Genomic DNA, 27,429 nt, shown 5'->3' on the forward strand with positions numbered 1-27,429 from the left:
AAAGAAAGAGGGATGATCTCATGCGAGAGCCTCAGACTTCAGTGAACATCATTTTTTCTAAGCAATTCAATTATTTGGGCATTATAGTTATTAAATAAGTGACCCAATTACCAAGAATAAATGGTATTTAACGAAACAGTTAATATTAAATATAAATTTCTGTTTATCAGCAGTAAAAAATATTTTCACATTTCATAATGCTTTCATGACTTGCTTTAAACAATCTTTCTTAGAGATAGCAGCTGAAAACAGCAGAGAGAGGCAGCCTGCAGTCTATGGATGACAGTAATCCTCTTAACTTAAGTGCTGAATAACACATAAAAGGTATCAGTACATAAGAAAAATCTCAATGTGAAAACCAGCCAAATAAAAATAAATAAATAAAGAAATCCGTGGACATTGTAAGTTTATGCTGTGGTCATGAAAAAGATTGTGAAGCCACCAGATTAGTATTTACTTATGCACTCATTTGAGGTACTGCAGTAAATATGGTATAGCTACAGCAGGAAAAGAGTAGCCTGGGTGGTCTTGTCCCGTGGGAATTTCCTACTGAAGCCTTCTGACCAAGGTAGCCAGATGTTATAATGCCCCTTGCCTCACACCACAGCTGGATTTGACTGATCCTTTTTGCAGGGATTGTGCTTGAATGAAAGATTACCAGATTCTCAGGGCTGAAAAACTTGTAAAAGTTGGCACAAATTGGTATGCCTTGAGCGTGGGATATTAAGGGTCATTTACTTACACTCTTTAGCAGGTACATGTCTGAATTCTGTAGTATTTAACAACAACAACAAAAAAATCTATGTAGGTAAAGGTGCTTTACCAGAGACTAGTCTGTGGCTGAGCTGAATGCAGACTGCAGGAGAGATTAGAGAGAAGCTGTGTTCACATGCTGCCGCGATAATTTAGATTGCAGGTTTAGTGTGCAGTGTCCTCGAGGGCAGGAGTTCAGAAAGGATCAAACATGAGCAGGGATTCTTGCCCCGACTGGACAGAATACAGCCTTCTTAAGCATGGTGACACTGCTGGTTTTGCCTCACCTCCTGAGTTTATTCATATGCAGTGGCATTAAAGAAGATTTTAAATGAGTCCTGCCTGGAAAAATAAAGATCATCTATATTTTACTATAATCTGGCATATTATAGACAAAAAACAAACACAACCTCTATTCAGTAACTCTTTCTTAGTCAGATACATTATCCTAACCATTAACCACGAAGGAGAGAAGGAAGAAATGCATCTTAAGTCCTTATGCCATACAAATTCTTCAAGCTGAGCTCTGTCATTTAGAAGCACCCCCAAGACAATCCCTGAAGAAATCAAATACTCTGTTTTGGCACAGCACCTTTTGATTAAAGGATGAAAGCTTGATGTTATTCCTAAATCCAGCCAGTTAAATTTGAAAATCACACTAGAGATATTTTCAAGACAGCACAGATGTGCTGCAGCAGGCAGACTTTGGCTGGAGAAAAAATGAGGTTTGTTTTATTTGTCTGTTTGTTTTAACTTAATGCAGGTCAAAAAATATTTTTAGCAGTTAGTGTTGTTCAGATTTTGCAAAGAAGTTGAAGTACCTTTGTCATTTTAAAATTACTGATTCTGAGCTTAGCGTCTTATGTGAGATCAGTTTTGTTTTACCTGTTTCCAAACCGTATTCAACATCTAATGTATTCCTGCACCACTCAGACAGAAAGGCAAACCCCAGTGCCATCACTGAGGGCAGCAATTTATTCACTGCAGACAGATTTAGGCTCTTCCTTGGAATATAACGAAGCTACTTTACATTTAATCCAGATCTTCTTTGTATTACAGTCATAATGATAAATAGTCCCTGTTGTTGTTTCATCTGCAGTGGCAAGAGCTCCAAAGGTGACTGATGCTGTTTGGTTCAGTGCACTTCTCTGTGGACACCACCCCACTGCAAGTGTAAATAAGCAGTGGGATCCACATACAGCTAAATGTACTGTGTTGGCATAAAGGATAATTGTTCTTCGTAAAGCCAGGTCCATTACAACACACTCCCCAGGTTCAGACATCGCTTTTCCCTCAGCTTGCAGACACTGCCTCAGCTCTTGCCAGTCCTTTGCTTCATTACTTGCATACCTTTAGGTCACCATCATTATTATGGGCACAAGAATAATAAACTTTTCTTAATCAGTCTCACTTTACGTATGAAAGCTCTTGAAACTTAAAAAACTTTGAAAACAAGGCAACAAAGTAGTCCTGAGATACATTCTGCCTTTGTACAACCTCTCCCATTCTGGGGAGCACTTTTGTTCAGGGTGTAACCCTTCTAACTTTTCTCCTAAGTCCATTTTATAGACAGCAATTCCCAGAATCTCTGCCATTTTAACCACCCCACCCTGGAGATGCCTCCTCTTGCACACAGGCAGGCATGGTACTCATTATGGACAAACTAGGAAACTATTCTACAGGAAGGCAGAGCTGAGAATAAACAAAGCCAAGCTGTTTGTTTGGCTTCTGAGTGATAGTGTTTTGATGAGTTATTAAATGTCTCTAGTGAGCAGGACTACCTTCAGAGTTGTTTTCATGTTCAGATATGTTTAGTTCAGAATAGCAAATGAAATTCCTAATTTGATGGGAATTTTTTTCATATATATAAATATGGGTAATTCTACTATGGGGGACATTTCTTATTAATCTGGGAGAGCTGGCTGAGTGTAAAGCTTTTGTTTCAGCTCTGGAAAATTATATTCTAAACATGGCAGAGGGAAGTGGGGTACATGTGGGCTGAAATAAAGTTATTAACTGTCTCTTGTAGTTTGCAGTTATATGTTCCTTTTTCTAATTACAGGCATGCAAGATGCCTCAAAGAAGCTTACAGAGTCTCTCCATGAAGTCTATGAGCCAGATTGGTATGGCCGAGAAGATGTGAAGATGATTGGAGAGGTAAGATGCATGGAAAGAAGAAAAAAGTAGTATTTTGGTTGCAAATGGATTAATCTGAGCTATTGAGGAAAAGTGTACATCTGATGCAGTTTTACAGTCAGGATTCTCAAATCAATTGAATATTGAAAATTATTAAATCTGTTTATTCTAGTGTGCTGTTTAATAACTACTAAGCCTGTAGCACTAAACAAAGTACCTGATGGGGCACTTGTCTCTCTCTGGCAAGAATTTAGACTTTAAGGCCAAATTAGGTTGCAGGGTGCTATTCACTTCAGCCTTTACTAGATTCCTTCAGTGATTAGAGAAATATAGGCTTTTCTAGAAGGTGCCTATATAGGCCTTTTCTAGAAGGGAGTCTGACTTGAGGTGCTCTGAATTGCCTAAGTAAACATCCTTAGTTCTGGGGAATTCTGTCAGCAAAATTGCTGGTGGTGACAAGAAGGTGTAAACTTATCAGTGCAGCTTTTAACCACCTGGGATTCAATGTGCAGGGCCTTCTGGATAGCATCATTAACAAGAAATTGGAAGACAGAGCAGTCTTCCCAAATCAGCCTAATGATTGCTTTCTTCCCTGTGGTTGCCTTCCTCTACCCTTCCCTGCTGCTGAAGGCGTGACATGTTTTTGATTTTAGAAGTACTCAACTTCCATACAGTGTAAGTTAAGATACAATACCATTTATATCCTTTTAGGTTAAATGGCTAGAAAACCTGCTGCTGTATCTTGCTGTAGCACCTCACCTTGTATTTATAGGCTATTAAATTTTACACTCAGAATTTGTAATTGTGCATACAAGGACCAAGATTTGACCCTTAATCTCTATTAGGTATAGAAATAAGTGTTAGGTGTGTGCTCTTAATAAGAGACTCATGTGGGCAATATTACAAAATTGCTGCTCCTATTTTTGTCCCAATATGACATAAGTGTAGATTTATGCATCCATCAACCTGCAACTCAAGAGAATGGTTTGTTTGTGCTGTCCAAGATATAAATTATCCTTCCAAAAAGGGTACATCAAAATGACCTACTCCTGCGTGGCAGGAAAGATGATGTCTTAAAGGACTCTTCAGTGTTGGTTTTGGTCCCATTAGCTTTTACAAAGCTCCATGATCTAAAATTGTCCAACATGTACATCAAATGCACAGGACTGGCAGTTGCTTGCTGTGATCTAATGCTCTGCTGCTCTGGTGACCACTGTGATTAAATGTTATATTAATAAATGAGATATTTTATAAACATGATTAATAGAGTGTAATAATCCATTAGGGACTCTGCTAGGGTAGAAAATGAATGAACTGAACACTGACATCACACAGCATTTACAATATGTCCTATTAGCTTGTGATAAAGTAAACACTACGGAGTAGCTTTCTGGACTTAAAAGCCCCCTTTAGCCACCCTCCCATCTAAGGAAATTCAGACATTTTGAAATGTCCAAAGAGAAGGGGGAACAGGATGTTTAACACATGCTAATGAATTGCTCAGCTGAAAACCCAGGACCTCAAGCACTGTCTCTTTGCAGCAGGATTTTGCATTTGGCAAGGAACTGCATCCTGTTCCTTGTAACATCAGCCGCATTAACATGTTATTAAAAACCTGAAAGCTGCAAAGAGTGCTGCCCACAAGCTGCGAAGAGGACTGAGGAAGACCACAGTAGCTTCTGGAATTAATTTGTTTATTTTATCTATTAATGTTGGCAATTTTCAGATCTGGAATCCTAGTTCTCTAGCAGTGCGAGGTGGAGTTTGGTCTGTAAGACAGCCATTTCATCACATGCATCTTAATGGCACAAAAATTATGGGGAGAAGGATGGACCTTTCTTAGGGAGGATCTCCACAGGTTTTATTTGGAAAACGACTAAACAAAACTAAGCTTACAAATCTTTGTGATAGCTGGGAAAGCCACTTTTTTTTTTCCTTTATTTCCTTTATTTTTTTAATTGTTAGTTGTACATCTCTTCTCTGTAAGGAAGGTTCATCATCAGTGAACATATTCTATGCTAGAGCTGCTTCAGATTCTGCATTGGCCACCCTCAGGAATCTGAAACCCTGAGGAAGACCTTGAATCCATGTTATTATTATTTTCACACAGCTGAAAGAATGAAAAAAATGATTATTAAACTGAAACTTCTTTTGTTGTTAATTAAAGCTTGCAATGTCAAGGTGTTCTTTTTAATTTAGTTTATAACTGCATTCTGATTTATTGCCATAAAGAAGATTTTAAAACTTCAGAAAGATTAATCTTTACCATTTACCATTGTATTTCCCCTAGGTTTGAAGCGGAATTAAACTACTAAGTACATTTTTCTCTTTCCATCTGCCTTTACAGAAATGTGATGAACTTTGGGAAGACTTCCATCAAAAACTGGTGGATGGGTCGTTGTTGACCTTGGATACATATCTAGGACAGTTTCCTGATATCAAAGTATAGTAATGTTTCCCTATAAAGGACAATTTGTAAAAATCACCAATTACTGTTGAGTCATAATATAAACATAAAATGAAATTTCACACACACAAAAAAGTAAAAAGGTTGGGGGAGTGTCTTTCTCTTCTGTAGTTCTGTAAGCTAATCCTTGACATCAGGCTGCACTAATTTTCCAAAATAATTTTCATGCTGTAGTACTTGGATGTAAATTAGCCTTTATACATAAAACTTTTACAATGCTTTTTCCTGCTCCAATTTTATTTGATATGAGAAAATTCTCATTGACTTCAAAAAGGACGGATTAAGCTCTACAGCTGTTAAGTTGCCAGATAAATTCAAGATGAAATGCAGGCCTTTTGTTGTTGGCCAGGTGCACCTGTGGTTATCTAAATGTCTTTCTCTTAACTAAACCATGGTTTCTGTCTTAATTAGTTATAATAAGACTTTGTAGTAGACATGAGGAGAGACTGTTACGCAGATTCTAGCCTCTCCCAGGTCTCTCTTGGTGTATAGTTCAGGGAGGTGGTTGCTAAATGATATGCATGGGGATAAAGAATGGTTAAAAGTGAGAGGTAGATAATTTAATATTTGGATGCGGCTATACAAACATAGCTGGAAATTCTTTGTGATGATTTAGAATTGAATAGGTATCATACAGCCATCTCCTTTGATGTTTACATCAGGAACTAATATAAAAAAAATCGCAATGTTACTGATAAGCACTCTCAAACTTGATACAAAGTCAAACTGTGCTTATGTCTGCTCTGCATGTGGAATTCACATATAATGTAGAGCTTTGTAAAGTCAATATATATCAAAGGACTTTTGCAGTTAAATTAGAATGCCTATTTTATGTTAATTGTTCCTAATATATTATATCTAAGTTATGTGTCAGAGTAGCCATACTGAGAAGTACGTTTTAAGCATTTTTTCTACTCTAAAAATATGTTAATTATTCATTAAATTTGCACACTATGTGTAAGGTAAAAACACAGTGTTACCATGAGTTCAGCAGGTCCACTTACTCTGGAAAATGAGACAAGTCTTGCATAACATTGGTATCTCACTACACCCACAAAAAAAGCATTACAAGCAATCTGTAAATAGATTTCTTTTTTTTTTTTAAAAAAAAAAAAAAGATAAGGTGATTAGTATGTCTCTTTTTCCATGGCTATGTTCCTTTATGTTGTTATAGTAAGTCTGTATGAATGGCAGATGAGGGAGAATGAAACGTAAAAGACTTGAAGAACTACATAGGTAAAATAACTTTTTTTAAAAAGAGGTGTCAGTTGTGCTGACTTTCATTTTTACCTCTATGCAGACTCGGATTGCAAAACGAAGCAGAAAGCTAGTGGACTATGACAGTGCAAGACATCATCTAGAAGCCCTGCAGAGCTCAAAAAGAAAAGACGAAGGAAGGATTACCAAGGTAACACACTTAGAAGGATGCTGACAGATGACTTTGGGATCTCCATTTCTGTGCAGAGACCTAGAGCAAAGCTTCTCTTCTCTTTCCACTTTCAGAAGTAGAACTAGTGATAGATATCCTTAAGGATATATGCATATTAAGTATTTTGATGGATGGTGAGGGTATGCTTAGCCAGTTTTAGGAGTGAGTCCCATTTGAGATCTAACTTTCTCTCTTAATGAGATTTAGGGCACAGCAAGTCCTGTGTTGGCCTTTGTTGTTTGGGACTAAGTCACATACTTTGTTAAAAATTTAAATACAGACACAAAAACAAAACCAAACACAAACACAGCTTTGCCAGGTTTTACTATGTCTTAAAGTGATAGGTTAAGTCATCCTGTTTTTGTTTTAGGCAGAAGAAGAGTTTCAGAAAGCACAGAAAGTATTTGAAGAGTTTAACACTGATCTGCAAGAAGAGTTGCCATCTCTGTGGTCACGGTAAGCCTACACAGATATTGTCTAAAAGGCCTAAAGGGAGACTAATAAAGGGGAACCAGGAGATTTTAATAAGCTGATAGAAAGTCCTCGAAATCCTGTCCATCATTGTTTTGAAACAGTGAAAGGGAAAATGCCTGGTAATAATACAAAATTATACTTACTGTAAATATATTTATGCTTATTTCTTTCAGTGTATCTTGGTACTTAAGACACTTTATCATATCTTCATTAAAAGGTGCAAGAATGTCTCCACTTTATGGATAAAGACCTGTGGCAGAGCACAGAATGGCAGATTTTGACTAGAGCCCACTGCTTCCATCACCTTTCTCAGAAACTTTGATGGTGGATACCTGATCCTTTTGAGAAAACAAACAAACAAACAACAAAAAAAAACACTATTGATAAAAGGATCAAATATTTCCACTGTCAAGAGTAACTATAGAGCAGCCAAATACTGTTCTACAAAATTTACAATGGGTCTATTTATAGGTCATTTTTCTCTAGGTATAGAAGCAAAGAACTTTACAAAGGTATAATTGTTGTTTTCAAGTTCCTATAAAATAACACCAAAGCAATATAAGAAAGTAAAAAATAGTATGTAATTATGATTACGTCAGAATACATATTTCATAGTTTTACACTGACTGTGTTTGTACTGTAAAGACATTCGATGGAATAGATCATTTATCTAGGATGTATAACCATGGATGGTGTTTATACAGACAATGAGCAGGAGAACAAAAGCAGTAGAGAAATAAGCATCTCATTAGAGTGCTATGTTCTTTAACAAGTGACAGTCTGGACTGAAAGTGTGTTGTGAGTCACTGAAGTATCCTTTGTCTCCTCTGCCTTCTGAACTAATTCCTGTTAAATTTGAGATCAATAGAGAGTTTTTCTGCTGTGTTTTTGTCTATTTCGGTTGACAAGCTTCTTAGCATTCCAAGATATTTGTTTTATGGGTTTACTAAAAGTAAAACTGCACGTTAATGATCTAGAGTAAGGACCCTTTTATTTCAATATGTGTGTTGCCTGTCTCAGTGAAAGATAAAATTTAATTTGAGCAATAGTCATAGATTGGAAACTATGTTTTAGGAAGCAAATGCTTTCAGAGTCCTATTTTTAGTTATTACAATTCTTCAGAAGGAAAATGATCCATAGAGTTGACATTTTGCAAGCTTATTCTTATGCCAAAGATGATTTGGGTTAATGAAAGTTAAGAGAAATTACATATGAGAGTTTTAAACAGGGAAAAAGAGTAATTCAAAAACTAAGAAAATACCTCTTGCTGTTAAAGTGTATGAAAGGCACATAATCACTCACTCCAAGCAAGCAGATTTTTGAAGGCGTGTCCAAAAATGTTTGTTCTATATTAGAAATGATTTTCTTTCGTATGTATGAATTTCAGGATTGTTTCATTAGGGAAGGCTGAGTACTCAGGCTGAGTACTCTCAGCTCTGTGCTTTGTGAATGTATGTTCCTTCTGTGCAGAGTGAAATGTGATGGTTCTTAACCAGAACAGAAATAGTCATGAGCAAATGAGTTTGAAGTTTTGATATTCGCTACAATTATTTGCTTTGCTGAGAATAGTAGTCAAGAATGTTGCTTGTGGTCTGGAAAAAATTAATTCATTTTCCTTTGTGGCCCTCCTACCCCCATCCTTTATTCTCTTTCTCCTTTCCCTGTGCCATCTTCCATAGGCGAGTTGGCTTCTATGTGAACACCTTCAAAAATGTATCCAGCCTTGAAGCCAAGTTTCACAAGGAGATAGCTTTAGTGAGTAAAATGTATATCTCATGTATAATTGATTATATGATGTATTTGTTTACATAACAGCAAACAAATGTCTTGTAACACAATAGTAAAAATCAAGCAGCAACACAGATGAGAATTTGCCCTAGGTCCAGATTTGTATTATAATTCTCATATTGGTTTCTATTTGCCATTTTTGTACTCTCCTTAAGAAAAAGGTAGTCCATACAACCCTGGATTATGATGCATTATCAGTTGTAGCATTAATTTCACTTTTTATTTTAATATTTTCTCTATTCTTCTGAACACGCTTTTGCCTTCAGTATTTTTTCTATGTCCAATTGCTAAGCACCACATTGCTTTAAACAAGAGAAAATATGTCAACCACAGCCTTTGAGACCATTACATGCATTGTCAGCAATGCAATATTAGATCTGTCACTATTAGGTAAATTCAGTAATTTCAGTAAGGACCTTTTGAATGTACTAAACACCTAAGTGGAATTGTATTATCTATAGTAACCTATTAACTTATAGAAACCAAAATGACACAGAAAACTTGCTTGACCAAAGTCCCACTTGAGTTGGGATCAGGTTTTTGAGGGGAAACATGAATCTTCTCTGCTGCACATGTTGCTTCAAACTTCAGGTGACTCCCTCCATCAGAGAGCAGACAGCAGTAAGTCATATTTATAAAGTTGTTCTATGAAAACCATTTTTTTTATGAACTGCTGTTATCTTTGACAATGTTTCTATTTGATTCTGAAAGGTTTCCACTTAGACTTTTTATATACATGGCACTGCTTATCTTTGGAAAGAACTATTTGCAATTTTAAAGAAATCAGAGCAGTTACCAAACATGATTTATCACCTGTGTTTTTAATCATCACTGTAACGTTTCATGTAAACTCAGACAGTTGTTTTGTTTTCTCAGCTATGCCACAAACTCTATGAAGTGATGACGAAGCTGGGAGATCAGCATGCAGACAAGGCCTTCACCATTCAAGGGGCACCAAGGTGACTTTATTTCTTATTTTAATGAACTGCGTTGCAGTTAGTTTCAGGACAAGTAGTAATCACCTACACCATATATAGTGATCACTGCCCAACCCAGTCACCAGGTTTGTTCATTCAGGAGGACAGAAGTTCTTCTCAACATGAGTAGAGGTGCAAAACTTCCTTCATTACCTACTTATTTTTCCTTTGGAAAATAAAATAAAATAAAATAAAATAAGGGACAGATTTTCAGCTGCTGCAATTTAGTTCACTGTAGACTATTACAGCAATTTGCACCAGCTAAGTATATAGCCCATTTATTTATAGGTAATTGGTCTACAGCAATGTTGCTAACTTTCAGAATATTTTTTAAAGCCTTGAAATATAGCATGTGTTTTTAGTTCCAAAAGGCATATAATTAGGTGAGAGTCCTGACCTTTGTAAGTCATGTTTTATCTCCTGTGCTCATGGAAAAAAGTCAGGAAATGGGATCGGAGAGTATCATAAAAGCTGAAAAGGTGAAGTAAAAAAGAATGTCACAAAATGCCATATTTTTAATGACTTCCAAGAGAAATCTTGTCTTAAAATAAACACAAAACCAAAAATGCATAAAAATCAGATGGTGCTTTCTTAAGGTCATTGGATGCTAATGCACTATTTCTGATTTTTCACTTGCAGATAACAAAGCCTTTCTGACAGAATTTGATCTCAGTACTGTAATACTGATAAGAAAACGTTGAAATTATAAAACAGTGGCACTTATTAAAACACAATGATAATTAGAGTGAATACAAAAATGCTGAATTTCCAGCCAATCCCAGCTCATCAAGAAGCAATCAGAACAATGTTATGGCTACTGCTAATTTGCCTTCAAGCCATGTTCAGATTAGCAACAATTAAGATTTACCAAGCAGCATAACATCTGCCTCAAACATATGGCTGACATTTCTACATTTCCTTTGATCTCACTTTGGAAGGACAAAGAATAGAATATTGGAGCTTCTAACCTAATGCAAAATTCAGAACAATTTTATTAAGAATGTGTCCAAAATTTTAGTTTCTGAGTCAGACTATATTTCCCACTGACCATTTGTAAAATATTTTTATGGGATGAAATAAAATGCTGTGTGGGAAAACTTCAAGTAGTTTTTGTAATAAACAAGTATTTTGGCCACCTGTATCTCCTAGACCATCCCCAGCATGCACACATTCTCATTCCCACTGAATTTTTCTTTCCATCGGTGAGAGAGAAAAATAATAAGATTCTAGCTACAAATGAGCAGGCATAAGTTAATGCTGTGTGATATTCGTAACTTATTTTAAAGATGCTTTTTAAAAAATGAATTATTATTATTTTTAAATTACCATGTTGCTCTCTTCTTTGAGATCTACTATTTTCAAAGTGAGGAAGATTTTAGTTATAGGTAATCAATTTTTAGTGTTTTTTTTTTCCTTTTTTTTTGGTTCAGACTTCTGTAAGGATAACAGCTTATACACAGTATATTTTTGCTGTACTGTTCACAGAGCCTTATGTGAAATTCTGGATAGATTTTGAGTTTTTATTATTAGTTATCGTGCTCTAAAACCTTACTCAGGAATGGGTCTTTGTAAGATAAAACAGTTTTCCTTTTTAGATACATGAGAAGTAGATAATAGATAAATATATTATCTAATATTTCCTTTAAAGAACTATATTAAAAAAATTAAACTTGTATATGCTATTGAATACTCTATCCTGAAGGCAAATATTGTACCTGGGAAATAAATTTCTTAATAACTGCCTTTTTTTCTTTTTTAATATTTCCACAGAAAGAGGTGGTGAGTGTGAGCTAAGTCTGTCCTTTCCAATGAATTAATTTTTCTTGCATTAGCATTAGGAACATGTTTATGGTGTGGTCTCCTCAATCATGTAGTGCTTCTGTTCTCCCTGAAGATGTGTAGGACTCCTCTTCTCTTACCAAGTACCATGGTTGTTGAATGTTGTAGTTTATAGCTTTCCTGAGTTGTAAGCTTTCAGCATTTCTAGGTAGCTTGAATGTGTCCCAGTGTTTATAGCAGGTCCCTTCACAGGAAGGGCAGATCCCTTTTCAGTACTTCATGGGATCTTTTCTTAATATCAGCAGAGCTCTGCTGAAGTCACTTGACTACTGCTTGTTTATAGTTGTGGTGAGTCATCCTAAATAGTTATACCTGTACAATAATCTTAGTTGTGTTTTATTGCATTGAAATCTTTCTGAAGTTGCTGAGCTTTTAAAATTATTTGCATTATTCATTGTTATGTCTTCTTCTGGGATTTTTAACTTTACAGCCTTTTATTTTGAGAGCAGTGTGAAATGAAGACAGTAATTCCAACTCCCATTTTATGATAGTTACAAACTTATACATAAAACATTATTTCAAATACGGAATCTGAAAGAAATGCAGTATTCTGTTTACCTCAAGTTATAATGATCAGGTAAACAGATACAACAGATGTTCCAAAAATAAAAGTCGCTCAAAAATTAAAACTTCGTTCAACACAATAGATCGGTGAATTTTGATTATATTTAATTACAGTTTTGATTTTAATCATTATTTAATGGTTCAGTTCATCCCCAGTGTATACTGCCTTTTGAGGTCACTGGCATTACATACGGGATGCAGTTCAACTATTGCATCAAATTTTCGAGGTAATAAATCAGCATGAAGTGTATGTCCTCACCATTGCTTTTATTCTTGTCTAGTGATTCAGGTCCACTCCGTATTGCAAAAACACCGTCACCACCAGAGGAGGCATCTCCCCTGCCTAGCCCTACTGCTAGTCCCAATCATATGCTGGCACCAGCATCTCCGGCACCAGCCCGGCCTAAATCACCCACACAGGTAAGCAGAAATCTGGCGAAGGAAACTGTCCAGCTGTGCAGTAAAAGATAGCTGAGATACTACATATGGTAATATTTTTCATCTGGGCATAGACTGAGAAACAACAGGGAGGTCACTGGCTCTGTTGTGCTCAATACTGGTCATTGCTTGTTCACCTCTGTGTCACAAGCATGGGTGGAAAATGTTTGGTTTTTATTTTTCATCAGGAGGATTGAGGAAAATTTAAAGTAGCTTGTGAACCAGGAGGACTTGTGGTGACTAAGCAAAACACACCTTAAAAAGTAACATAGATTCTAAAGACCTATATCTCAGCAGAGATAATTTGAAAAATCCATTTCTAAAACTACCTCATGAATTTCAATACATTATATGTTGCTCGTCATCATTCTTGTTCAAATTCGTACTTACAGTGGAAAAAAATTAGCCTTGGAATATCACTGGTCTGTCAACATGGATTTCCCTCTAAAACAGTAAATAACAGAGCTGGTTTAAGTACTGCTGTGATATAACTACTGATAACTAAAGGCTTATTAGTTGTTATCAACACTGGATTGAGAAGTTTGATGCTTCTGAAGTCATTTTTATTCTCACCAGTATTAGAGAAATAAGAATCAGTTTCATGAAAGGCATCACCCGTAACATGAGAATTGTCGATGATACTCTGTGAACGTATCAAAGACAAGGCAAGACTTGTGTTGATGTTACTGATGTTTTCAGAATGGGGTGTAGCTTCTGTGCTGATTGCTTTTTCTATGGGGGGACACATCAGAAGGAATTTTATTTTCCAGTTAGTTACATGCGAGCACACCTATTGTCTTTGATCTCACAAACGGTGACATCCCAGTGCTTGAACGATGATCTGATACAACCCAGTTTAGTCTTACTAGTGCCAATAGTGTTACATCACCTGAAGAATTTTTTGGATTTTTTTCATTTTATTTTGATGGAATTTAAAAATTAAGAATTAGTAATATTCTAAGTAGTACAGTAATTAGTATATTCAAAGTATATTAGTAATTAGTATTATTCAAAGCAATAAGCTTATGGTTATGTGAATCTCTGGAGACCAGGGGGAATTAGTGACCTAAATACCTCTGAGGTGTGATGGTTCACAGAGATGATATGTTCTTAGCATTAAGTAGGATTTATGAGATAGCAACAGGTAGGCATAGACAAAATACCGAAGATACACTGAAGTGATCTGAAGAAGGCAAAAAGCTGTGATAAGGCCTGTTCTGTGCAACATTGCTCTTCCAACTGTGTGCTGCATAGGAAAGGAAGTGCCCTGCATTGTGTTTCCATCAGAGCAGAAAAATTTCAACCAAGAAATGATGTTCTAAGAGGGTTTTGTGAGTGTGTGTGTGTTTGGTTTTTGTTTTTTGCAAGTCAGTACATGAAGGTTTCTTTTGAGTCAATTGAAATGTTATTAACACAATTGCCATCTTTTACAATTAAGACAAATATAGGACACTTAAAACTTAGGACATGTAAAACTTGAATTGGAATGAATTTGAAACATAGCCTTGCAAGGTTTCCATCAAGGCATCTCATGATGAGCAACCAAAAGTTCATTTGGCTTCATGGTTTATTCCTACATTTAAGGTGAAGCAGCAGAGAGAAAAACCCATCTCAAGCCATTTAGACCTAGCTTAAAGCACTTTATTTTATCTATGAACTAGTCTGTGATATTTTTGCTGTCTCCCTAGCTGAGGAAAGGTCCGCCAGTCCCACCACTGCCTAAGCTCACACCCACAAAGGAGTTGCAACAGGAGAACATCATTAACCTATTTGATGACAACTTTGTCCCAGAAATCAATGTGACAACTCCATCACAGGTAAGCTTCAGCGGATGGTGAACCATCCAACCTTGCAGTCACCTGAAGTTCTCCAAGACTGTAGACTTAAGGCTGGTCTCAGTGGGGAGGGAGGTGAAGGGTGCTGGCAGAAGGTACAGGCACAATTACCTTTTTATATTATCTTGAAAGGATCACATACATAGTATTTTATCTTTGAATAGGACATGTATGATCATACAAAAGGGCTAGCATTGCTAGCATATAGGAAGCATGGTTTTTCAAATGAGGGATGAGATTTCCTGGTGAGAGACCTAACTAAAAACACTGTGAATTGCATCCATGTTTGAGATTTAAGTGAATCCAGGTTTCATTATAAACTGAAAGCTCATCTAAGATGCTTCTTCTCTAATTCCAAGTGTCTCAAGAGGTATTTTGCAGTGGTCCTTGGTTGTTTCTGTTTCCTTTATCAAAATCGTAAGATATATACCTTTTCTTTTTTGAGTGATTTTTTTTTTAAAGGAGCTTTGCTGTATTAATCAACTCTTTGCAGGTGTAAAAGGCTAGTCCAGCTAGATTAATCATTTGTTTGGTTTTGATTCACAGAAACATTAGTTACACAGCAGAGAAGAAATCAGAATGACTTTTTATCTCATTATTGTGAAATTTAAAATAATTGCATAGAACAAACAAAAACCAGAGTTGTATAAAATAAATCTGTATAATTTGCATTCAGTTATTCAGATTTCATGCAGTTAGGGTAACTGCTGGTTGTTTAATAATGGGCCATTTCTATTATGGTAATTACAGCTCTGAAAATTGAGCCTGTGTCTGGTAGATTGTGGAGAAATATGCAGATCTGAAGCTTATGCAGAATGTTTATGAATTTTTGTTTTCATGTGAATTATTGTTTTTGTACTAGTTCTTTTGACATCACAGGAGAATGTAGGCACAGCAGTGAAAAAGATATTTTAGAGAATTTGAACATGTGATGGTTTGTTTTCTTGCAGAAGGGAGAAAAAGGTGTTGCCTCTTTTCCATAGGGATCTTTTCCATAGGGCTTTGGAAGAGGATAGAGTTATTCATAGTTAAGGTCTCACACGATTAAAGAATTAATGGCAACTCCCACACTGGGAAGCAGGTACACAACTGCTGCAGGGCCCCCTTGCAGTAGGGGGATTGCAGATAGGTTGCCTCATTGTTTACAGACTTCACGGGAGTTATCACTCTGGCAATGTAAGGCTTGACATCTGTGGCCAGAGCCATCTGTGCTAGATGTGGCTGCCTGCATTAAATGCTGTATCTACCTAACCTTCAGCTGTCAAGCCAGCTAGGGAAGCAGAAATGGAACAGATTTGCTTTTCCATCAAGAGCTGACACCAGAATAGAGCTTTAAACGAATATAAGTCACATTTCCAAATTCTTTACAGCATTTCTACAAGGGATAGGTATAAAAACGTAATGGCATAATAAAGGTGGGGCATGCTCTTGAGAAATGAAATCTTTCCCCGGTCTTTCAAAGAAAAAATCGATTTCCCTTCAGTGAGTGATTTATGTCCCTCCCTCCTCCCCAGTCACTGACCTGGGAATGACCTAAGTTATTCCCTGGCCACCTTCTCTTAAATGATCTGCCCTTCTCCCTCCAAAAAATCCATCCCCATCACTAAAGCAGCCTTACTGTATCTGAGACCTATGAATGTGTACAAGAACACACAAATAGTGTGATACAGTGGGTTTTATATTCTTCTATAAGAGAACCAATAATTAAAAATATATTGCACATAAACCACAAGAAACACAGACATTCCTCTTGGTGCTTATGGCATCTCCTGTACAGCCAGAGTTCTTTGGGGGGTGGGGTGGGATGGGGGGTGTAGTACCGAGGAAGCTGTCAAATTTGCATAGCTCTTTAATGGTTCAGGACTTCCCAAGGGACCACTGCTGGCACTGTCCTCATACAGAGACACAAAACCAACAAGCTGATGAATAGCACTTTGCTGCTTTAATCCGTGTCTCAGAGAGGATTATGAATAGGCCTAAACACTTTTCTCCTCTGGAACACGGGAAGCAAATAGCCTGTAGCTGTTTTTCATCTTTCTTTACCAAGCAGCAGTAATACATTTGGTGCTGTACGAGATGCTGAACAAAAGACAGTTCTGCTTGATGCTGTTGAGTATTCAGCTCAGATTCAATAAAGCAGCTCACACTTCCAGTTTATTAATTTTCAAGACTGGATTTAATTACTGCTAAGTAAATAACATGGGAAGATGTGATATCTGGGCAACCAGATGAGAAGATTGTTTAGAAGTGAGTGTTCCTTGCTTTATTTCTTGTTTTCCTCTCCTGTCCCATCACTATTCTGCCATGTGTTTGGTATGCTGAGGTGCTGAGACACAGTGTAAATGTCTTTGCAGCTTTGGCTACTAAATTAAAAAGCAGATAGCGATTTTCATGGCTAATCGTGTTATAGGTTTTGGAAAGCTGCTTATATAAAATTTTGCTAGTGTTCCAATTACTAGTGTTCACTAGCTTGGACACTGTAGGACTTTATAATATGGCCTCCACCAGGTACTTAACGTGTCTGTGTCCAGCAGCCCTGAAGTGAATAACACATAGCTGAGGCTATTTTAAAGCTTGTTCAAAGTCTGTGTGGAGAGGGGATGGCAGTTCTGGCAGTGCTTACAGTTTTTTATGCCTTCTCCATCCCTTGTACGTACATGTCCATTTAGGGGTGCAGCCTTGCCTCTACAACAGCTGTCTCTTTCAAGCATAGCATTTATCCATGCTTTGTAATGCAGTGGTGGAATTAACACAGGGCAATTGCCAGGTGTTCCTGTAATGGCTTTGTCCTTTATGGAAGGATTTCCTGAGGTTCCTCATCTTCCTAAATCTCAGTCTAACTTGGTATCTCATTTACACTGTAACTTTGCTTGGGCCTTTGCTCCTAGAGTAACAAGAAGCATTCTGTTTGTTTTGATCTGAGGGTACCTGATAATAGTAATTTTTGCAGTCAGTGATTGGTAAACAATCACAACAGATCCCTTAGTTGCCATCTTGCAGGACCTAACTGAGACTCCAGTTCTATTGATTCAGTCCTCATAAATAACATTTTCATTCCTGAACCTCACTGAGAGTTAATTAACTTCTCCATCTCCTTCCATTTCTGTGTTATTTCATCAAGCTGTATGACCATATGAGTACTAGTGCCTCAAGGGTATATGTGATAAAATCTAAATGTATCAGTTGAAAGGCAAAACTGAATGAATGTCATGCTGGCCACTGGTGGGGAGGGGTGTTTTGGTTTTGACCTTTTCAAGTGTGAGAACATAACACAGCTTCAGTGGGTCAGACCAGTTATCTGTCATCACCAAGTGTCCAAAAGCAGAGGTCAAGGAAGAATATAAATTAAGGCAGGCCAAGTTGATTCTCCTTATATTCCTTTCTCATGAAGTCTTCCTGCCTACAGCCAGTTGCACTCGGGCTTCCTGAACATGGTTTCTGCATGTTTAATCATTCTCAGCAAACTGCTTCTGCACAGATTTTTCTGTTCAGTCTTTCAACACATGCAGATTTTTCGCATTCACAGTACAGGCAAGGACTCCCCTAGCTGAACTCTGTGCCACATGAAGCAACATCACCTTTTCTTTATTCCACATCTGCCCCCTGTCAACTTCCCAGCTACCTTCCTTCTTGCTTTGGGGATGTCACAGAGCAGTCAGCCCCTGTGCCTCTCACACCAGCGTAAACCATGCCTACATTGCCCAGCTACCAAACTGAAGAATTCCTGGCTACTCTGTTGTTCTCAGCATAGGAGCCTTTAAAGGAGTTATTTTGACCCTGTTCCCAGGTGGCTTGTGGCTTATGGAAGCCATTAATTATCTGCAGTTGGAGGTTAATTACCTACAGTTTTTGAACATTTGTTTACGGATAGTAATACTAATTGGGAAAGTTTACACTCTTAAATGTTTTAACAATAGAACAGCTTTGATTTATTGTCATCTTGCTGTTCTTATGACCGTCCTCTTTTTGTAGACTTCCCCTGCTGTACACTTTTGTCAGGGGCAGAAGGTTGAACTGTGTGCGCTTTTGGTCTTACCCTGTGTTACTGTTCTTATGTAAGATTATATATGAATGTATGTGTAAAAAAAACGGTATTCCAATGATACTGTTTCCAAAATAGCACTTTAATTCTTTACTACCTATATATTCTGTATATTGAAAGACAAGCTTCTCTCACTGTTCAATAAACACTGAACAACTAGAAGAAGAACAATTAGAAGATTAGGTTCATCTAAGACACCTGAAGGTGCACAAGTCCATGGGACCTGATGAGATACATCCCCAGTTCTTGAGGGAACTGGCAGATGTAGTTGCTAAGTCTTTATCTATCATATTTGAGATGCCGTGGCAGTCAAATTCCCACTGACTGGAAGAGGGGAAACATACGCCCCGTTTTTAACAAAGGGAAAAAGGAAAACCCAGGGAACTATAGGCCAGTCATTCTCACCTTTGAGCCTGGCAAGATCGTGGAGCAGATCCTCCTGGAAAATATGCTAAGGGACATGGAAAACAAGGAGGTGATTGGTGACATCCAACATTGCTTCTCTAAAGATGAATTGTGCCTGGCAAATTTTGTGGCCTTCTGCGATGGGGTTACAGCATCGGTGGGTAGGGAAAGAGCAACTGATGTCATCTACCTGGAGTTCTGCAAAGCATTCAACACTGTTCCACATGACAACCTTCTCTCTAAATCAGAGAGACGTGGATTTGATGGATGGATCACTTGCATGCCCAGCAGGTCAAGGGAGGTGTACTCTACTTTTGTAAGGCCCCACCTGGAGTACTGCTTTCAGCTCTGGAGTCCCCAGCATAAGAAAGACAAGGACCTGTTGGAGCAGGTCCAGAGGAGGGCCATAAGGATGATCAGAGGACTGGAGCACCTCTTCTCAGGAAGACAGGCTGAGGGAGTTGGTGTTGTTCAGACTGGAGAAGAGAAGGCTCTGAGACCTTACAGCGGCCTTCCAGTACCTAAAGGGGGCCTGCAGGAAAGCTGGAGAGGGACAGTTTATCAGAGTGTGTAGTGATTGAACAAGGGAAGATGGCTTTAAACTAAAAGAGGGGAGATTTAGATTAGATATAAGGAATAAATTATTTACTACACAGCACTAGAACAGATTGCCCAGAGAAGCTGTGGATGCCCCATCGCTGGAGGTGTTCAAGGCCAGGCTGGATGGGGCTTTGAGCAACCTGGTCTGGTGGGAGGTGTCCCTGCCCATGGCAGGGGGATTGGAACTGGGGTCCCTTCCAACCCAAACCATTGTATGATTCTATAATTCTATGAACTAGCAGTGGACAGTACTAAACTTGTTAATAAAACTAAGATGCTTGCCTAGAGCATTTATCATTAGTGATAATTAAATCTCAGCAATGGACTCACATTAATTAAAAATTACATTTTGTGTTGAGGGATGATAATTATTTGCTCATGTTAATTTACAGAGGGAAAGATTTCTAGTGCACTGAAACAATATAGATATTTACAGTGACCTCAGAGGCCTTGGCTAATTCATTAATTGCAAACAACAAAAAAAAAAAGCTCCAGTGTGTAATCCAGTTTTGTAAGAGCAGATGAGGTTACCAAGATTTAGTTAGAGTTACGTAAGACGTTTCCTAAAGTTTAGTGCTAAGTGCAGCATTAAATGTGAATTGTTATTCTTGTTCAGAACTGAAATTTAATTTAAATGCATTTATGTCCTCCTGTGTTGACATATTACTAATGTTTGTGTTTGCGGAGAGATTCACTTATTAGAATGTATGGACGCTGGGCACCATTTATGCAGTTTTTTAATTTTGGTGTCCACTTCAGAGCACTTAAAGGCATGTTCAGAGTCAAACAGTGAACATTCAACACTTTTTCAAGAGGGTTGCAATTTGCTTAGCCTGAAAACACGTAAGTCTACTATGGAGAAAACAAAGACATCATAAAAGTGAAGCTCATAAAAATACAATTAAAAGCTACACTAAAGCTCAGGAAAGTCTTCAGAGCTTCCTCCTGTCCTGGATTGCACTGCAGCTTGAAAATCGATGACCTAATTTTTTATTTTTTTTTTCCTGGGCCTTTTAACGTTTTGTTGCCTGGGTCAGTTTTTGAGAGAGAATTTCAAGAGTTATGTTTCTCTTCTAACAGAATGAAATTCCTGAAGCTAAGAAAGAAGAATCTTTGCTAGATCTGGACTTCGACCCTTTCAAGCCAGAAGCTGTATCAACAGGAGTATCTCATTCGCCCATGTCTCAGGTATCTCTTTGCTTTTGAGGCAAGCAAAGCACACAAAGGCAAAGTACTGTCTTTGGTAGCAAAGGTTTTCCTGATGTACTAGTGAGCAGTATATTGGCAGCATCTGAAACACTGGATCTTCCTGAGCAGCTCTTGTCAGCCATATATCTTTCCCTTTTAGTAACCTCATACTTGATGATATACTGGAGGAAGAGGAAGTTGTCAGGTGGTAAAATGAGTTGTCTGCCAATGAGAATGGTTGCGGGTACCTTGGCCTTGACTTTGGCACATCGTTATCTTCCTTCTTTAGAACATCTCTTAATGCTAACATTATAATCCTCCAACACCTGCTTTTCTGACAATGTTTCTGACCTAGCTTTGACTTTTCATGTCTGGAAACAGGTGTAAGGGGGCCTAGGTCTTATGGAGTCAGCATGCAATTGTTTTGCTGTGATGCATTTTCCATACCAAGCAGGGGATATGATCTGAGTGGTTTTGGTTTCATAAATTAATTTTAGACCTAATCTCAAGGAAAGTGAGAGGATGGAATAGCATGCTCCTTTGCAGGATGTTGTGTTAAAGAATTCTGTGTTCTACATTAATATTTGCCATGGTAGTTTCTAGTTTCTCTCAGCAATATATTAAAAAAAAAAAAAAAAAGCTTATATGAAAGTTGCTGATTTTCTTTGGTTTGCCTTAAAGCACCTACTATTTTAAGATCCAGAACTCGCCCTCACTACCCCTAGGGCTGATAGTAAAATACAGTAGTTCCCTTGTCCAGCAGAGCTGGAGCTCAGTGTTATACATAGACAAGGAACCAATATTAGCACACTATTAGCAAAACCTATTATCCCTGTGGCTATCACTAACCTGCCTTGTACTATGACACATGAGAGGACTAATCAGCTGTTCAGAAATGCAGCACTGTAAAAGGAGCGATCAGATAAGAAGCTTTAAGGCTGAGACAGTCCTTGATCTCAGTTAATTAATTTCTTATTTGGTGTGGAGTCCTCATTATATAATGAGATCTGTACTGATTTCTGATGGGTTATGCACTGTCAGAAAAACAGTGCAGAGTCAGCACTCCGAACAGCAGCTGAAGTTTCTCATTGTGGTTTGCTAGGAGTGTTTAATTATAATAGAGGCCTTGTGCATCTTGTTATTTTTCATGCTTCCTGGAAACAAGAAAAGAAAAGACAAGAAAAGAAAAGAAATCACTTGGCACTCAGCAGTGACAGAAAATTCTGACTGTGACTTTGCTAACTGTCCCCTTTCAGCCTGTCGTGTAATAATCCTGATGAGAGCAGTGGGATCATTAAAACAAAAATATGTAACCTCACTGACAGACCCTGTTTGTCCTGACATCATACTGTACAGTGTAACTGCAGTATATTTTATTACTTTAATGAAAATAGTTGTTTTAAATTCAACTGTACTATGAGATAGAGAATATAATTCTGTGTAGAAAAGTAAGTTTTCATCTAGGTACGCAGGAAGAATTAACTGAGCACCTTCCATCTCTTCTCCTTTCACCTCTCATCCCACCAAATATACATGTTAAAAATGGTCCGCATCCGCAGGCATGTGTGGAAGAGTCAGTGTACTGTATTTTTAGAAGAAGGAAGAATAGCTCTGCAGTCAAGTTTCCGTCTCACTGGATGTGACAGCGTCATTGCTATGGGAGCACAGACAGAATTAAATCTGTGGCTGCAGTATTTGGAGACCCCTATGCTACTTTGCAGGGAATTAGGAAGACAGCCTGAAGTGGTCTTTCTATATCTGTACTGGTTTTGCCTCAGTTATGGATATTTTCCCTTCAGCAAACTGTGCTGAAGTAGTGAACTGAAGACAGGAGTAATCTGTACTATGATGCCTCAAGAGGCCAGGCATGACTTCCCTATTGATCATTTAATTACCTCCCCCCAGTACTCTGCCACTGTGATCAGATTACAGTGAGCCCTAGTCTGCCTTTCCTCACTTGTTTTTCTGTATTGTTGTGGTTTAACGTGGCCAGCAGCTCAGCACCACACAGCCATTCACTCACCCTCTCTTCCCCATTATGATGGAGAAGAGAATTTGAAAAAAAATGTAAAAGCTTGTGGGTAGAGATAAAGACAGTTTATTAGGACAGAAAAGAAATAATAATAATAATGATAATAATAATGATGTGTACAAAACAAGTGATGCACAATGCAATTTCTCACCACCCGCTGACCGATGGCCAGCCCATCCTCAAGCAGCGGTCCCCCTGACCCTGGCCAGCCACCCCATAATAATTGCTCAGCATGACACCACAGGAATTGGACATCCCTTTGGCCAGTTTGGGTCAGCTGTCCTGGTTCTGTCCCCTCCCAGCTCCTGTTGAACCCCCAGCCCCCTCGCTGACAGGACAGAGCGAGAAGGTGAAAGGTCCTTGGCTTAGTGTAAGCACTGCTCTGTAACAATGCAACAGCATGTTATCAGCATTATTCTCATCCTAAATCCAAAACACAGCACCATACCAGCTACTAGGAGGAAAATTAACTCTATCCTAGGTGAAACCAGGACATGTTTCTACACCTGCTTCTGAGGTGGCCTTTCTAAATGTGCCTGGCCCTCAACTCCTTTTGCTAGCTGTGGTCTGTCTTGCCTTTTCCTCAGTATGCTCCCTTCACCTTGTGCACAAAGTCTTGTGAGAAATGAAAGAAAAATTAAGAAATGAAAATGAGCAATCCCCTTCCATGGAAGTCGGTAGGATGTCTGGGGGTTGCACCAGTTAGGGCTAGTAGAAGAGACCTATCATTTTTCAGCTAATAAGGTTACATCAGAATAAGCAGGTACACTTGTGAGTTACACCTGCAGAGGGCACACTCACCTGGACTTAAACAAAATTAAACCAATTGATTCTGTGGTTATAAAAAAAGAAGCAGGCAAGAAAAGAAGCCAAATGCAGCAATTCTTTCTCTTAGGCAAATGTTAGATGTCACATTTAACATTTGGAAATATTTCAGGAACAGTTTTACGCTTTACTTTATGAATATCTCATTTTTTCATTTTTCATGGACTTTAACTTAGGTGTGAATGTAGTAGAGGTGTTTCAAAGTATCTCCGACAGAATTTGAGTTCCTTTTCATGTGGGGGCTATTAATATTAGGCCTGAAGTCTGCTTCTCTTCTTTCATTTGTCCACTCAGCTCTTTTGTTGAGAGGTCACTAACATTTATTGCTTAACAAACTGGAAAACAAAATTAAAGCAGTGGTCAACTTTCTTGTTTTCCTTCCCCAAAAGCATGCAGTGGTCAACTTTCTTGTTTTCTTTCCCCAAAAGCATTATCCTTTGTTGTGTTGAAGTTATAAGAAAACTCACTTGTTTTCAGTGGATAGCTGAATCATTTCCTGCCTAAAAATCCTGACCTACATAAGCTTCTTAAAGCTTACACCTTACTGAGGCACCTGTATGCACCTGTTGAAGGTCATTCAGAGTCACCAGTTCAGAATCTAGTTGTTACTCACGTATACAGCAGTATGAATTCACTGGAAAACAACTGCTACTTGGAAGTGGGAAATACCACAGTCCACCACTTAGTGCTCATCCTACTTAACCAAAAGGGGCATGTTATGCAGATATGTACACACACACACACACATTCAGATATAAAATATATACATATTATAAACATGCTTATTTATAAGTTCTTCTCTCACGTTAGTTAATGCATGCAGTTATGTAGCATGTTGAACATACAGTAAATGAACAATGTTTGTCTAAGAGTGTCTTTTTCCTCTCCTTTTTTCAGACATTGCCATGGGATCTATGGACGGTAAGGCTGACTGACATTTATCATTGTGAATTGGGATGTTTTTGTGTGTATGATTTTGTAACACCCTCAACTCAGATTTATAATGCTTTCCCCAGAAGCCAAGATATAGAATTTACAGACCATGACAAACACTTCAAAGTATATGAAACCACCTGGGATTTTTTTAAAACCAACAGGAAGAAAAAAATCTCTCTTGCTTGGCCTACAAAACCTAAATGATGTCAGAAATGTAGGCTAATAAGATTCATGATCATTACAGCTAAATGTTTGCTGCTTTTATTCTCATCTGCTTTATAGTTTTCAGAGGGTAGGAATGGATGCTAGTCACTTCTCTTAATTATCTGAAGATATATTTCCTTTAACTTGTAGGATTTTAACCCAGTGGGCACCTATTTTCTCACAATTCAGGAGTGAAGAGAAAATTTAACTTGTTCTTTTAATAGTGAGCATACAGTGAACTGGATTTATTCACAAAAGCAGCTTCTGCTTTAGAAAGCTGCAGAGATCTTTCTTTACACCTCCTGGCGTCAAATCAGATACAATGATCTGCAGGAAGAAAACAGCTTGTTTTCATAAGCTTTCTTTCAATTTTTGTCATGGAGATAGTTGAGTTGACTTGATGTGCAGCCTGGAACACCCATTTTTTGGCCTTTTTCAGATTCAGCCAGCACAGAAATCTGTGAATGCTTCTCATGCATTCAGATTTGCAGCACTATTTTGTGAACACATGACTTATATGATGTATATTAAACACTCATTTCTTTCTACTGGGAAAGGTTAAATAAAATCTGGAAAAAGTCATATATGCAGACTAGCCAAAATTGCAAGGTTACCAGTATCTAGACCAGCTAAAATAACCCAGAAATATTTCAGATTTATAGCTTTAAACTAATAGTAGATATCTTTGCCATTGTCTTTTTTTCACAGTTTTATTTATAGCTTGTTAATGTTATGTATGTATTGTGTATTATAATTATTTCCCTCTTTGCTTTAGTTAAAAAAAAAGCAAGTAATGAGCTTCACAGCTAAATGTTTGAAATTGGGACTACTTAGCCTTTACGGAGTTCCTCTTCATACCGAGTGCAGAGTAGTTGTTGATCTTCCTTGCAGAATTTGTATCTGTTCAAAGTGGTGGTGTAGACAGCTGGCTTTGTGGCTTGATGCCTTACCGTGTGTGGATGCAAATGCCTCTGCATGGTGCAGTGATGGAGTATCAAAGCTGCGCACTGATACCACTTTGGTTGCCTCCTTCTGTGTTTGCTGTGTCAGAGTGATTCCTCCCTTCAGTTGAGACGTAATAGGGTACTCATGATAAAAATGTCAGTGGGTCTCAGAGGAAGGCAAGGCATGAGAAATATTCAATGTACCTGTAGAACTTCTTTTCTCATGCAGTCCAGTGGCTAGAAGCGTGGCTTAAAAGAAGGGGCCTATGATTAGTCTTCAGTAGAGTGGCTCTGCTGCTTCTCCACACCAGTTTTGTAACTGCTGCTGGTTAGGTAATGATAATTAATGAACTTCTGCTCTAAAAACAGCAACAAAAAAAAGAACATATTCTTGTTTTCTGTGCTTTATATATACATTTTTTTTTCTATACAGACAAGCAGCGAATTGGCGCAGCCGGTAAGCAAACCTCCCCCCAAAATTGCAACCACTCTAGATATATGCTTTATTCAATGTGGTATAATGTATAGTTTTCTGGTTTGTCTAGCAGTGCCGCTCTTCTAGATTGCAATCTACTGCCTCCAAATGTTGCAAGTCACAAAGCTTTTCCTTAAACTGCGTAATTTTATCACTTTCATTCTTTAAATTAAAACTGCTATAGTAAAATATAAATTTTGTGTTTTCTCATCAAGTCCGCCTTTATCTTTTTCATCTTGTGTTTTTTCTTTGCTTTTCTGTCTGCTTAAAGCCTGACTCTTCAAAAAGTCTTTCCCTGTGTAACCTGGTCATGGAGGAAACCCCAAACATTGGGTCATCAGAAGATATTAACAGATCCCAAACTGATCTAGGTTCTTTCAACTGGGGCCTAGATGTTAGCACACCCAGTGTCAGCCAGGAAATTACTACAGGCAGTTCTTTGCTTTTCCCTGGGGCAGAGCAAACCTCAAGCGAATCCATGGGTACGCTGCCTGCTAGTATTTGGCCTGCTGTAGGTGAGCAGGAGGATGCTGCACCGGGGTCTGCTTCAGTAACTGAAAACCAGAGGACTTCACTGGAGGACCTGTTGGATGCTAAAAATGTCCCATGGGAAGATGTGGTGACCAATCAGCCTTTAGAGAACATAACCAGTTTTGAGACGCCCATCCTAGGAACTGATAGCTTGCTGGATAAACCCCTCCCATGTGATGTGCAAATGGCAGAGGAAGAGCATGAGGAAGAAGAGTCTCTGTGGGCAGGCGTCAAGCCAAGTGAAAAGGTAGAGACCAGAGCTGTTAACTGCAAGGAGGTAGAAGGTACAGAGGAAACGGAAGAGCAAGGTTGTGAAACAGAAGGAAATAGTGAGGCAGAACTTCATAAGGGTTTAGCAAAGTCAGAGTGTGAAACTTTAGTCAGCACAGAGGCAGAAAATTTACATGAATTGGAAGATAACAATGGGGAAGCTGGGAGAGCTAGTGTTGCTAACCTAGAAAACCCTGGGGGAAAAGAATTCAAAGAGGTTAATGTCGTTGAGGAGGTAGATGGAGAAAAAGCATTGCTGAGCACAGGATTGGAAGAT

General features: G+C 38.1%; 1 protein-coding gene across 1 annotated transcript in view; it reads left to right on the forward strand.

Moving 5' to 3' along the window:
- The window catches only part of AMPH (amphiphysin), a 116,291-nt gene that overhangs the window by 65,753 nt on the left and 23,109 nt on the right, over positions 1-27,429 (forward strand). The window contains exons 4-14 of the mRNA XM_035552626.2: positions 2,816-2,910; positions 5,237-5,332; positions 6,657-6,764; positions 7,156-7,241; positions 8,939-9,014; positions 9,924-10,006; positions 12,709-12,847; positions 14,554-14,682; positions 20,828-20,935; positions 24,690-24,713; positions 26,310-26,333. Of these exons, the coding sequence (XP_035408519.1) occupies positions 2,816-2,910; positions 5,237-5,332; positions 6,657-6,764; positions 7,156-7,241; positions 8,939-9,014; positions 9,924-10,006; positions 12,709-12,847; positions 14,554-14,682; positions 20,828-20,935; positions 24,690-24,713; positions 26,310-26,333 (968 nt within the window). The remainder of the gene's footprint in view (positions 1-2,815; positions 2,911-5,236; positions 5,333-6,656; positions 6,765-7,155; positions 7,242-8,938; positions 9,015-9,923; positions 10,007-12,708; positions 12,848-14,553; positions 14,683-20,827; positions 20,936-24,689; positions 24,714-26,309; positions 26,334-27,429) is intronic.

This window comes from Cygnus atratus, chromosome 2 (assembly GCF_013377495.2).
Source record: "Cygnus atratus isolate AKBS03 ecotype Queensland, Australia chromosome 2, CAtr_DNAZoo_HiC_assembly, whole genome shotgun sequence".
In the NCBI taxonomy this organism is placed as follows: Eukaryota; Metazoa; Chordata; class Aves; order Anseriformes; family Anatidae; genus Cygnus; species Cygnus atratus.